At 41.5% G+C, this 12,950-nt stretch overlaps 1 protein-coding gene across 1 annotated transcript in view; it reads left to right on the forward strand.

Moving 5' to 3' along the window:
* Window positions 1–10,228, forward strand: part of ctdp1 (CTD (carboxy-terminal domain, RNA polymerase II, polypeptide A) phosphatase, subunit 1) — a 35,355-nt gene extending 25,127 nt beyond the window's left edge. Inside the window, exon 13 of the mRNA XM_054764271.1 lies at window positions 9,867–10,228. Within this exon, the coding sequence (XP_054620246.1) occupies window positions 9,867–10,053 (187 nt within the window). The 3' untranslated portion in view covers window positions 10,054–10,228. The remainder of the gene's footprint in view (window positions 1–9,866) is intronic.
* The last annotated feature ends 2,722 nt before the right edge of the window (window positions 10,229–12,950 follow it).

Consider the following 12,950-nt stretch of genomic DNA (forward strand, 5'->3'; position numbering starts at 1 on the left):
AAAATGTTCTATATTAACATTTTTCCCAATCTACTACCAATAATATTTTGAAACTACCTCAGCATGAAGTACATGTCAAATACTAATCATTTTTCCCGTATGCACACAACATGCACACCGTTATCCAAGATCAGTAGAGACACGTACTCGTCATTTCAGCAGCAAGGCACCCTTGCAGAAAGAAGCAAGCAGGTGTGACATTTTGCTGCATGCTTTCCATGGGAACATGTAGCGCCATCTGGCGGACAAATACAAAAATATCAAATTGAGAGCCAGTAGTCAGAGTTAAATCTTAAGATAATTTGGGATCTAAACTGGCGTTGTTTGTTTGTAGCGTTGCAATTTTAGGCCAATTTGAGAAAAGCCATGGTAGTTCTAAACATTTAAAAAATGAAAATCATCCATGAAATTCAACCTATATTCATGCAACACAGGCTGAAGGGCTTGAAAATGAGCTGAATGGCTCAAAATAGCCCCCGCTTGTCTTGCGGGCTTCATTAGATGAGAGCATGAGGTTCTTGAAGGGTTCATCCTATGTCAGTTACCCCCTTAATGCCACTTGTCTTATTGCAATTATGGAGACTGTGCTTAATTGATAAAGATTTGCAGTGACAGGAAGACGAGGACATTTCTAACAAACTAGCACCAGTGTGTCCACTTTCTGTCAGTGGAGTCAGTTTGTTTGTCAGTTTGCTTGAACCAGATGTGCCTCTGTTGTTAAACCAAGTGAACACATCACAGTGTGAAATTCATTGCGCCTCAGGCAGTCTTTAACAGATTGTGAGCAGTGTTGTCATAAGTGATGAGCCAGCACTATTAGTTGTACTGTGTTAGATGAATTATTAAAGCAGCGCATAGGGGATTACCTTCTGCTCTATGCATTCATGCGTAGTCATGAGCCTGCCACACTGTCAAGGTCATGCTAGGGGTTCATACGTCCAAATCCCATCTGTGTTTATGTGATTGGTCAGCCACATGTTCTCCCAACCCACTTGTCAGCCATCACCTCCTAAGTTCTTCAGTCTGACAATCCCCACATTTCTTCAAGTGCAGTTTATTCTACACAATCTTTGTTCTGTCAGAAGTGCAGCCTCCATTTTCTCAGGGGAAATAGTGTCCCGATATACTGTACCTCCTTGGTGGAGATTAAACGTCTAGAGCTGATGAAACTACGCCTGGTGCCAATTTCTCCTATGGTCATTGTTGCAGTTGTCCCAGGAAAAATGTATTGCATTTTTACAGCGTGGGAAAGACTTTTTCATGGGGTTTGAGTGCGAGTATTTATCTTCACTCTCTAGCGTGTTTGAAGCAAGACAGCCTGGAAAGTGTCCTAAAGTTTTCAGCACAAGTATTTATCTTCACTCTCTAGCGTGTTTGAAGCAAGACAGCCTGGAAAGTGTCCTAAAGTTTTGGGGCTGTTAAATTGAGCATTTTTCAGAGTGGCACATTGTTAAGTCAAACGTGATTCATTAGGGCCCAGCAGTTTTTGGATCCTCCCTGAATTGGTGGTAGGGATTAAACCCGCCTTGGTAGCTACTAGACCGAGGACCTGCTGCAAAACACACCAACCAGAAATCCTCTATATGACAGGACTGCTGTGCTGTTATTAAGGGCATGCTGGAAAAACACTGATCAAAGATCCTCTACATCAGCGTGACCCACCATCACCTCGCAATGACAAGTGATGACCCAAATTGCAGGAATTTTTCAATTCCAACTTTTCTTGTCTTTTATTTGAAGGGACTGTTTTCAACACAAGGAGAGCTGCAGCGCTGACACGCTGTCTCTTTACGGTGCACTCTTCTCCAGCAGACATCTGCAACTGTGTTTCAGACGGACTGCACGTTAAGTCTCCACTCTCGCCGTCACTCAGTCACCCGGAAACATGGCATGCACCTCACGGCGGCGTAGCAAGCGAATGGCGCAGACAAGAACGTGAGATGCATTCACAGACTTTGGGTCATTACATTATTTAAAAGAAAAAACCAGGCATAGACCAGTGACCCACTTTTGGGTCCCGACCCATCTGTTGAGAACCATTGCGCTACATAGCATGAGTGCTGTGGTGTTTTAGGGATCTACTGCTCCCAATTTTCATTTGAACTTGCTGTGCCAATATTGGCCCCAGGGCTGCCAGTTGAATATCGCTGGTCTACCCTAACAATCCCATTTGTTTGGCCCAGAAATGCTGAAAAAATGCAAAAGACTGCATCTTCTGTAGAATAAAGAACCCAAAGAACAGCCAACAAATTAGACTGGAGCTAAGCCAGTTGATGATTTCTTGTTTTGTTCCTCAAACATTTGGGTTAATAAATATTCATCAGTGGTACACAATGATGCCTTCAAACAGAGACTTCTATGAGTGTGACAGGCAGCTATTACAGGATTCACATGAAAAAGTTCAGTATTAGTCTAAATGCTAGCTTCCAGGAAAGTGTAGTTGTTGGGTGATGACAACTCACTGAACAAATCATGCATTTCATGCACCGCCACATTTACTGTATTTTAATGGACAAGTCCATCTAGGACGGTTTCAACAGCAACCCCAAGCAGTTTGCTTGATCGGAAATTGGTTTTCTCCACTAGAATCATATGCTGTACCCCAGTATAAACCGTCAATTACCATACTTTGCATTGATCATCATCAGCCCTGTGGTGGTGTTACCTCCACTGAGTGGGCTGGGCCTTGTAAGCAACATATCCTACGGTGAGATTGCATTTAACCATGAAGTGGTCCTTTATAGACTGTAAAAAATGCTGTAAAAATATGATATAGTCATTTTTTTCCTACTTTAACTAAGTCAGTCTTTTAAAATGACGTAATCCTGAAATGCACATATCACATTCAGTACAGTACCAATTGGTGGGGGGTGGGGGGGGGGTTTAAACCTTAGAAGTCCAATGTTTACATACATCCACTGTTTTTAATTGAAAAAGAAGTCATCCATTTCAAGGAGGGTTGTCAGGATGTTTCTTATTGGCCCGTGGCACATTCTACAAATTCAATTCAACTTAAAACCCCCCCAACAAAAACAGAAACAATGGGAGGGAAAAAAAGAGCACAAAAGTGAAATTTTATTTTGTATTGTTTTTTTGTTGTTGTTGTTTTTTTTTTTTTTCCAAACTAAAGTATCAAAATGGCCCCCGCATCCTTAGATTTATTTTCATATGCGTAAGTCAACAACATCAACCTGAAATATACATATCAAGTATTGGTTATATTTTGGTATTTTAACCCTTTAAAAGCCTGTATGTTTACATAATTATTGTTTTAATGGATAAAGAACAAAGAAAATATTACAGTAACAATTTCAATAAAATACATTTCAAGTATTCAAGTAGAGTATTTGTTTTTTAAGAGTATTTTTTATGTATCAATGCTTGGCAGTATTAATGATTTTCATGCATTATTTGCTGCATGATTTCAATGGGGAAAAGTAGCACCATCTGGTGGACAAAAATAGAATTGACATCCAGTAATCCAAATGAAATCTTACAGGATTGCTCCATCCATCCATCAATCCATTGTCTATGCCACTTATCCTCACTAGGGTCTTGGGGGTATGCTGGAGCCTATCCCGGCCGACTTTGGGCAAGAGGCGGGGTACACCCTGGACTGGTCGCCAGCCAGAACAGAAATGACAATTCTGAATATCTTCTGGCAAATGTCCCCTACCGGAGTCTTTATTCAACACAACCAAAATGGCTTGCAAATAAAAAGCTGAATGGCAGTTGGGGGTTAAAAAGGCTCATAATGTTTGCCGCTGCTGGGTTAGATTTCTTTCCATAAGAAGCGTGTCTGCATGCAAGGCATTGTATGTCATGTTCTCCAGACGTGAAATCTTATTGATGGATGAAGAAATGAGCGGTGTCATCATATTAAAACGCACTTGAGCACACGCGTGTTGGGATAAAATATGCCGCGCCGCCCCGGAAAAAAATTCAATTATTCAAATCTGGCAGCGTATCTGACTCTTCTGCGAACAGAAGAACACAAACAGTCGCCTCAGTGTTTGCTCTCCTTTTGATCACTGTTTGCTTTGACCCACATGAAAGGTGCAAAATAAAAATATAGTCCAGCCCGCAGCGTAAATTGGACCCTCTCACTTCCTCCTGCTGCCCTTGCACTCGATATGGACGACATGTTCTTTTCAAATGTCTTTTTCTACTGCTTTATAGCATGCCCATTAAGGTTTCAAAACCATATTGTCATTTTAAAGTGGGCACACAGCAGATCCCACCTGCCACTGGAAATAATGGACGTGGAAATGATCTGTTCAACGGTCCAAATATTAACTCCAAAATAAGTAAGTGAAAAGAGCAGTTAAAATACGTTATGAATTGATATGACATTTATTCCCACGATGAATGTACGTATGTAAACTTCAGATGTTCTTTTATGATTGTCAGATTACGCAGCGGACCCTTACTAACAAAGACTGTTCATACTAATAATATGTTTTTGCACAAAGCGGAGATGCAGTTTTTTCTTGAAATATCTGAATCTTCTTAGCATATACAAAATATCATGCATGATAATGAATGCATCCTTTCATTCTTCAGTATGTGGCCCTTGCCGTGATGGCTTCCAGTTTTTTTAGTATCAAAATGGTCTGAAATTCGTCTTTCTCTTGACATCTGAGCAGGAATGTGAACCATCGCAGCTTCATATTGTAAGTCAGCCTTCTGGAGTTTTCTAATTAGACGAGCCCAAGGCTCTGTTGTGAGTAATAGTTTTTAAAGATTTTCTGATAGCCTAAAGAGCGCACTTAATGGTGTCGTCTTTCCTTTAGTGTGCGTTCAAACGACTCTATTGGAGTCACGGAGCCGACTCATTGACAGCACTTTGTACTTTGAAAACTTCCATGCATGATGAATGACACGTCTAACACGGCTGGAGAAACAAAACAGCTCCATTGCATTTTGTATATGGTTTAAAAATGACATGGCTGCATTGCCTGTGTTGATTTTGGCTCTCGAGTTTGCTCACCTCTGGACTTCTCCAATATGACAGCATTTTTCCCACCAACCAAAGGTTGTAAGTGGACGAGTGATGCTCGAAAGGAGCATTAGGGCTTAGATTGCCGCTGTTAGAGGGCGCCTGTCAGACAAATTGAGGGAATAATGTTAAGTTGTGCTGCCAGTGCTTGACTGCTGAGTGCTTTTGTCAGCCTTTTGTCATTTATTGCTCGCTATCAGTCTTTTGCATTCTGTTTTTGTGGAAAATGAAACAAAATAGGCTGTTTGACCTTCAGTTTATTTATATTTCAAACTATTTGCCCTCGTGAGAAATAATGGAAAAGAGAATCTGTCCATTGCAGGGGTTTTAAACAGTGCACACATTGTAAGTATATATTAGAACATACAGTATATATTAGTATAGGTAAGTGGCAGTGCTGAGAGAGCTTATATGCTGCCAAAACATCCAAATAACATGGACATGTTTCCAAGCCAGCGCTGGTGGTTTCTTGGTCTTAAAACGCATCCAGCAGCCATCAAGAGGCTAGCTGACTTCTTAATTAGCAGCAGGCATGTTGTACATCTACCTCCGTGTTTGCAGAGATGCACCAGTCGTCCCTCGCCACAGCGTGCTCCGAATTTCACAGCTCCACTCGATCACGGTTTCTCAAAAACACATGCTGTTTCGTGGTTGGATATGGCCGATTGTTAGTCATAAACATGCAGGTTGAAGCAAATGTTACATATTTTTGGCCTAAATTAAACATTTTCAAGCATGAAAATGACAAAATGAACTAAAATGCAAATATAAGACATCGACTGGTGGACTGCACTGTTGATGTTCTAAATTGTGATGTCCTTGAACGCACCTCAGGGTTCATGTTCCTGGCGCATAAGGAGAACGTGTTGTTGTTGTTGTGGGAGAGAGCGAGGAGGAGGCAAGTGTGCGAGCTGAGCAGTGTCCTTTGTTGGAACTTGAGCACTCCTGCTGGCGTTAAGGTGCAGTAAAAGAACATCAAACTCTGTGTGACTCTTTAAGAACGCCCCGCAAGTATTTAAAAAAAAAAGGGGGGGGGGGACTGTGTATATGATGTCTTATTACTCTTATGATGATGTCTGCTACATCGGGTAATAGGAGGGTAAAGGTGACTGTAGGTGTGTTATTTCCTGTCTCTATCAGTGTCGAAGTGTATTTACAAGGTCTGTAACAGGTCTTCTATCCTCTATTCAAATATCTGGTTTTTAAAAAAGGAATCCTACTCTGAGGGAATTCACCGAACCAGTGAACCGTGATAAAGGAGGGATTATTGTATTCTCTTATCAGCATCAACGCTGCGTTAAAGAGTAGGGGCCAGTGGAGGATAAGGTTTTCATTAAGGATGTTACGAGTGTGCAAATGAAAGTGATGTATTTATTATGCACTATGAAGCCCGGCTACAAGGCCAAGGAAACGATGATTAAAGGCAACATGTTTTTGAACATGAGCCCTAACATGGAAAATGAAAAGCAAAGCAAAAGAACAACTTACTTTCATAGTCCTTCCTCCCCGCTCTCCATGCCCTCCTACCTCATCAGCCATTTGAGGGGGCGAGCGCCGTGCTAAAAGTGTTCGCTCCACATCGTGCTAATTGCCCCGGTGCGAAAGAAGGTGGCTTGTATAATGAGGTACTCCTAACGAGGCGCCGTCTTCATGCCGAGCTGCCATTTTGTGACGTACTGTGATTAATAGTTGTATCATTTCCCACGGCAGTGGACGCTTCCCAAACAGCGGTGGTTAAAGTTGCTGTCCGTGTGTTTAAAAGAAGCTACAACCTGTCGCAGCCACACTTTGTTGATTAGGGGTCCGGTCTTAAGAGTGTGATTTGTATTTATCCAGCCTCCTGTCATGCACGGTACAGCCTTTGGAAATCAGAGTGGAATCCCTCATTGTGTGCACAGCCCGTTCTGTTTGGGAACTATTGTTGCCATTGGAAACAACGGGAATGTAAGTAATCAGTTCCGAGGTCAAGGCGGCGCCATTAATAATAAATAACAAAATAAAAGTACAAAGAATAAAACAGTCTTAAGTTGACCACTGAAGATGTGTGGCGAATGCAGACCTGCCAATGATTATTAAATAATACAAATAATGATTAAATATTGATACATATTTAAAGATAAAGCTTTGGGTCATTTATGCATGTCAACATTTCAACTTCTTTTCACCCTTTTGCTCTATTTGTTCAATTTTTGCAGTTTTTCGTGTAGCCATGCACTCGTGTTTTCCCCCTGAGGTGCACTTTTTTTTTTTTTTGCTTCATATTAAGCTATAAGTGAACAATAAGGGGCGGGGGAAAGTGCTGACACAAGCAGCTTGAAGGCACGGGCCAGGAGGAAGAAAAAAAGAAGCGGGTCAGATTACTTGCAGTTTTTGGTATTTCTATTCGCTTATTCTTGCCTTTTGACAGCCTGACTAAGCAAACAGTGAAGTTCATTATTCCGAGAGCACGGGGCCTTATGGTGGACCCCAGAACTCATCACAGCCTAGCGGAATGCAAGCGTGCTACGTTGTACAATCCCGCTGCAAGTGAAGGAGACCCAAACAGGAAGTCGCTGTCACAAGTGGCACTCGGTAGAAAGGTTTTCAGGAGAGTGTGGAAAAAGTCGAACAAGAATCCACAACTAGAATGAAAACAGATCAAGGGAAAGGCTTTTTTTTTTTCTGCCACAAAAAAAAACACGGCAAGGAAGGATTTGCTCCACTTTTCCCTTGGAGCGAGTCGGTGGGTGTTGGGATTAATAGATAACGACTGAGATTGGATGCGACCATGCGTGGAGTTCATTGGCACCGCCCCCAGTTGTCGCTGCTGTTAATTGACGGGAGAGAGAAAAAAATGTTGTTTTTTTTCATATTAAAATGCGTTTGTAGTGTCCTTGCATGCAAAGTCATTTCCCAAGCAGGTTCATTAACTCGTTCATCCCAGCCATTCTCCAAGACGACCCCTTCAGTGGCGGCCATTTCAGACCTTCTACACTGATGGTTCAAGGGACACGCAATAATATAAATAAACATGGAACCTACCAAAAGAAAGATTAGACCCCCGTCTTTCATCGGAAAAAAAGTTAGTTTCTACCTTTTTCCGTAGTACGTCTGTGGTATTGAAAGAGTTAAGCATCCCAGGCAAGATGACTCCCACTACTAGACGAAGGTGCCTCATCTTTCTGACATTTCTAGCAAACAGTCAATCATCGCTCATGGCGCTACCCTCCTGACCAGCTAGCCTCCAACGTGTCGTGTTGTCGCAATCCCGACGTAACGTCTACAGGGGGTCCGCCGAGCCCGTCCCGTCAGCGAGCCCGTGTGGCCGATATAAGCTGACATCTAACCTTTAATGAACACCAAACCACAGTCCTGCTGTGGCGGGAGGCTGTGTGACAGCGCTGTGCTCTAATGAGAAGGGGAAAGGGCTGGTGTCAGACCCCCCCAATAATAAGTGGACGACCCTTCCACTTCTCATTAGCATGATGCAAAGAACTCCTGGCTGGTGCAGCCAAGTGGTTTATTTGGAAGGAAGGATGGCTTGTTTACTGTCTTCTGCACACAAGTGGACACTTTAGAGGCAGCATTTGCACCAAATGTGGTGGAAGGATGACAGGTGGGAGTTTGGGCCGATGATCCACAAGCGGATGTCTGCAACCCTTCAATGAACAATACATCGGCCGCTATTATTGGCTTCTTCTGCTAACATACGCACACACGTGCGTGCTCGAAGTGCAGCCAAGTCATGGAGCGCACGCGGCAAACGCCGCAGGTGTTCTGTCCAGCAGGTGATGTAAGTGATGAGCTCCTTCCGTCAAATTGAAGGCGTCCATCATTATAGTCACCTGCTTTGGTGACCGGCTGGAAAGAAAACCTGCAGTGGCACCGCAGTGCCATCGCTCCTCGTCAGTTCCGCATGATAACGGTCACCTTTTTAGAATACAAGGACTCCAAAATAATCCACAGTCAAAACCTGCAGCACGCCTGCTCAAATAACTAAATGCGATTGCTCCTCCACAGTAAGAGTATATGTGAGAACCATCAAGCTGAATGGAAGAAATCAATAAAAAGACTCCAGAGGGTCCAAACCCGCGACAAGCTCTCTCAAATAGACACGTGTCCTATAATGAATGCGATCGCTCCTCACCAGTTAAACATGGCGGCCACTTCTTTCTAAGAGAATTCGACAGAAAGACCCCAAAACCATCCACAAAGTCCAAACCTGCAGCACGCTCGCTCCAACAAAGATGCGTCATACAAGAAACGCAATTGCTCCTCCACAGTCATACGTAACCGTCACCTTTTACCGACATTCATTTCCACTTCATAGGAGTGATCGCTACTTCCTGTACTTTTCACTCCTCTGTGTCGCGTCTGCAGTCTTAATTCCTCACGGCCACCTTCTTGCTGAGCACGAGCGAGGAGGACTTGTCTTTTTCTAGCAGCTTCTCTCAATCCTTTTGAATTTCTTCTGCTCTGAGCTGCTGTGTGTGCGTGTGTGTGTGTGTGCGTGTGTGTGCGTGTGTGTGTGTGCGCGTGTGTGTGCGTGCGTGTGTGCGTGTGTGTGTGTGTGCGCGTGTGTGTGCGTGCGTGTGTGTGTGCGCGTGTGTGTGTGTGTGCGTGCGTGTGTGTGTTAATTGTAACTCTCAAGGGGCCGTGCTGTGCTCAGGCCAGCAAATGATTTTCTTCTTTTGTTGTTGTTTCTGTTGTTGTCCTTTTGTATTTAACTGGAACATCGTAGCGTCGCGGATTTGACGACCTGATGGATGTTTTTATCTTTATTAATGTTATTTTAAAAGCCTTTAGGTCAGGGTTCTCCACTCGTTGGTGTTTGCGTACAAGTTTGGTGAGGGTTTTCTGTCTAAAACGTGGTTTCTGGTCCACGCAGGGGCCACAAACGAAAGCACGACGACGCCAAGGAAGACGACAACGAGGCTGACGAGTCCTCCAAAGAGGAGGAGGAAGAAGAAGGAGAAGAGGAGGAGGAGGAGGAGGAGGAGGAGGAGGAGTGCAGCTCCTCCGAGGCTGATGAGATGGTGGCGGCGTTGGAGGCGGAGCTTAATGACTTTATGTGACGTGGGACGCTGACAAGCTGTAATTATTCTGAAAACAACCATGAATGTTCTGTACAGTATTGCTGTGTTTTGTAGCATTAATATTCATCCTGATAGCCCCCCCTTTTTTGTTAGGTGGGCATCCAAGCAGTTATTTTATGGTGAAGAAAATAAATTGTTAAAAAAAAAAAAAAAACTTTTGAGTTTTTTAATTTATTTTGAATAAAGTGGCGATAAACCTTGCAAATGTGGCCGCTCATGCCAAAGACTTTGAAGTAAGTTGTGCAGCTAAATTTCACTCTGGACTTCGACTACTCGCGTCATATTTGTACATAGACACTGAGTTGGGTTCTTGCTCTTTTTTATTCTACACTCTTCTTGTGCACTTTGACCTTGAAATTGAACCCCCACCCCATTCTTGTTCTCAACCTTTTTTGGACAGCTTACACTGGAGCCAATCATGTTTCATGTTTTGTGGTTTTGCTTCAACACGGTTGCTCGTTCAGCTCAGCTCAAAGCGGGCTACAAATGGAGATCCAGTTGAAGCGGAAATATTTGAGACTTTGCTTAATCGCAACGTACCGATTTTTAAGACAATGAAACCCCCCCCTCAGCAGTGATGTCTGCACTGAACGTCATTTCATTGGCTGTTGAGCACAAATCCACGTGAAATGTATTTACCCCAAAAAATGTCCAAGCTTATTGCCAGGTGTTATTAAAAAAACCACTTTTTTCTGAAAAAAAATGGATCCACAATCACCTTTTATTTTATAGTTGTGAAGCAGAAATCCCTGTAAGATAGATTAACTAAAAAAAACAAAACTGTCAAAGCTGATTGTCTAAAATGGCGTCTCAAAAATGTTAAAGCTCACGTATGAAGGCACTAAACATAAAAAAAAATGTTTGTTTAAAAAAAAAAAAGTAATCCACATTCACCTGTTCTTAGCATACCAAAAAAACATGGAAGCATATTGTCAGGTGTCTAAAAAATATTTAAAAAGCATATTTGTTAAGGTGCTAAGCAACGTCATAAATGTTTTCGCTTTCACCTGTATTTTACGACCTTGTAAGACATCCCTGCAAAACTTATTTCCATTAAAAAAAAAAAACATTTATTGTAGGGTGTCTCAATGTGTATTTAAGGCACCAAGTAAAAGAAGCTCCAATAAAAAGAAACAATATATATCCACGTCTTTTGTGTTGAGGGTTCCCCTCATTGAGCTCCATTGCAATTAAGAATCATTGACGTTGTTTGGTGGAATGTGTTCATATTTTAACATCAACCTCCTCCTGGCTCCAGTATTAAATACATCCATCATTTCATGTACTTATTTTCCTTTGTATTAGTGTTTTGGGTTTTTTTTTATCACAAACTAATGGATTAGATTCACCCAGAGAGCTACTTTGACTAAATAAAGATATGAAAAACAAAAGTGTTGCTGTATGTTTCTTTCCCAATGATGCTCCTCATGATTTCCATGATCTTTTTGCCGCAGTGTGGCCGTCGTAGTCACGGCGTACGACACGGTGAGACTCCCACCTAATGGCTCCTTTGTCACGCAGACCATCACCGAGCCATTAGACTTCAGCTCAAGACAAGCGGGGTCATTAGACAGGAGGGGGGAGTGGTTGAGACGACGCCATGCATCAGTTTAGGGAGCGTAATAATAGGAGTTGTAATGTCTTTTTATCAACAATGACGCCAGCAGTGAGAACCAGCACTTGTGTAGATGTCCACCTATGGCACGCCTTGACATCTGTTCTCTGGCTCTCATCATCTTGTCAGGCTGTGCAATGGCCCGGCAGGTGCCAGCTTGATTATACCCCGAAAGCAGCAGCGCAAAGTCGGTCGTCAGGCTATTAAAAGGCTCAGAAGCCGCATTTAAATGGAAATGTTACACCTAGAACGTGGATGACGCTCCTCAGAGTCAGGCATTCATCTGTAGACCCTGGAAAGGAGATGGCCCTGAAAGGAAGATGATTTAAAGCAAGAGTATGTCAAGGACCTGCAGCAAGATCCTCTATATGATGGGAGTGCGCTGCTGTTTTTAAGGATCTATTGTAAAAACGTTAGCCCGGGGTGTTCCAAAGTTTTCATAGTGAAAAATGGAAGGATGCAAGTTTGCCACTTTGGTGTTTTGTAAAGCAAGACGTAAAAAGAAGTTTGATCATTTTTAAGAAAAAACTGCATCTCAGCTTTGTGATACACGTGAAAAAGCCTACCTAGTATTACTATGAACTTCAGTCTTTACTCTTTTTTCACATTATTGCTGTGGTTGTTTTTTATTTTCCAAATATTTCAACTTTCTTCTTAAATAATATTCATACATTTTCTTTTCATAATATTTTGACTTTATTCACATCATTTTTTACTTTTTTCCCAACACAATTTTCCAACGATTTTTGTTTCTTCTTTTACAATGTCTTTTTTCTTTCGTATTTCAAAATTACATTATTAATATTATAAGTCATTTGGATTTTCACTTATTTTTTATTGTTTTACACATTTAAGTCATTTTGATTTTCATTCATTCTTACTATGTTTTACACATTTATTTCAGTCATTTTTATTTTCATTTATTTTTACTACGTTTTACACATTTATTTCAGCCATTTTTATTTTGTATTATTTTTTACACTTTAAATCATTTTATTTCTGTTATTTTTTTTACACTTTTATTTAGTCATCTTAATTTTTTTTTAATTTGAAGGCATTTTTAAAATTATTTTTTTACATTTTTTTTGTTTTTTTAAGTCATTTTAATTCATTTTTATTATTTATTACACTTTTATTTAGATCATTTTTAATTTGTTTCATTGTTGGTTTTTTTACACTTTTATTAGTGTCATTTTCATATTTATTTATTGTTGTTTTACGGATCTACTGCAAAAACATGTCGACGCGCCGTGGAGGATTG

Source organism: Dunckerocampus dactyliophorus, chromosome 20 (assembly GCF_027744805.1).
Source record: "Dunckerocampus dactyliophorus isolate RoL2022-P2 chromosome 20, RoL_Ddac_1.1, whole genome shotgun sequence".
Classification (NCBI taxonomy): Eukaryota; Metazoa; Chordata; class Actinopteri; order Syngnathiformes; family Syngnathidae; genus Dunckerocampus; species Dunckerocampus dactyliophorus.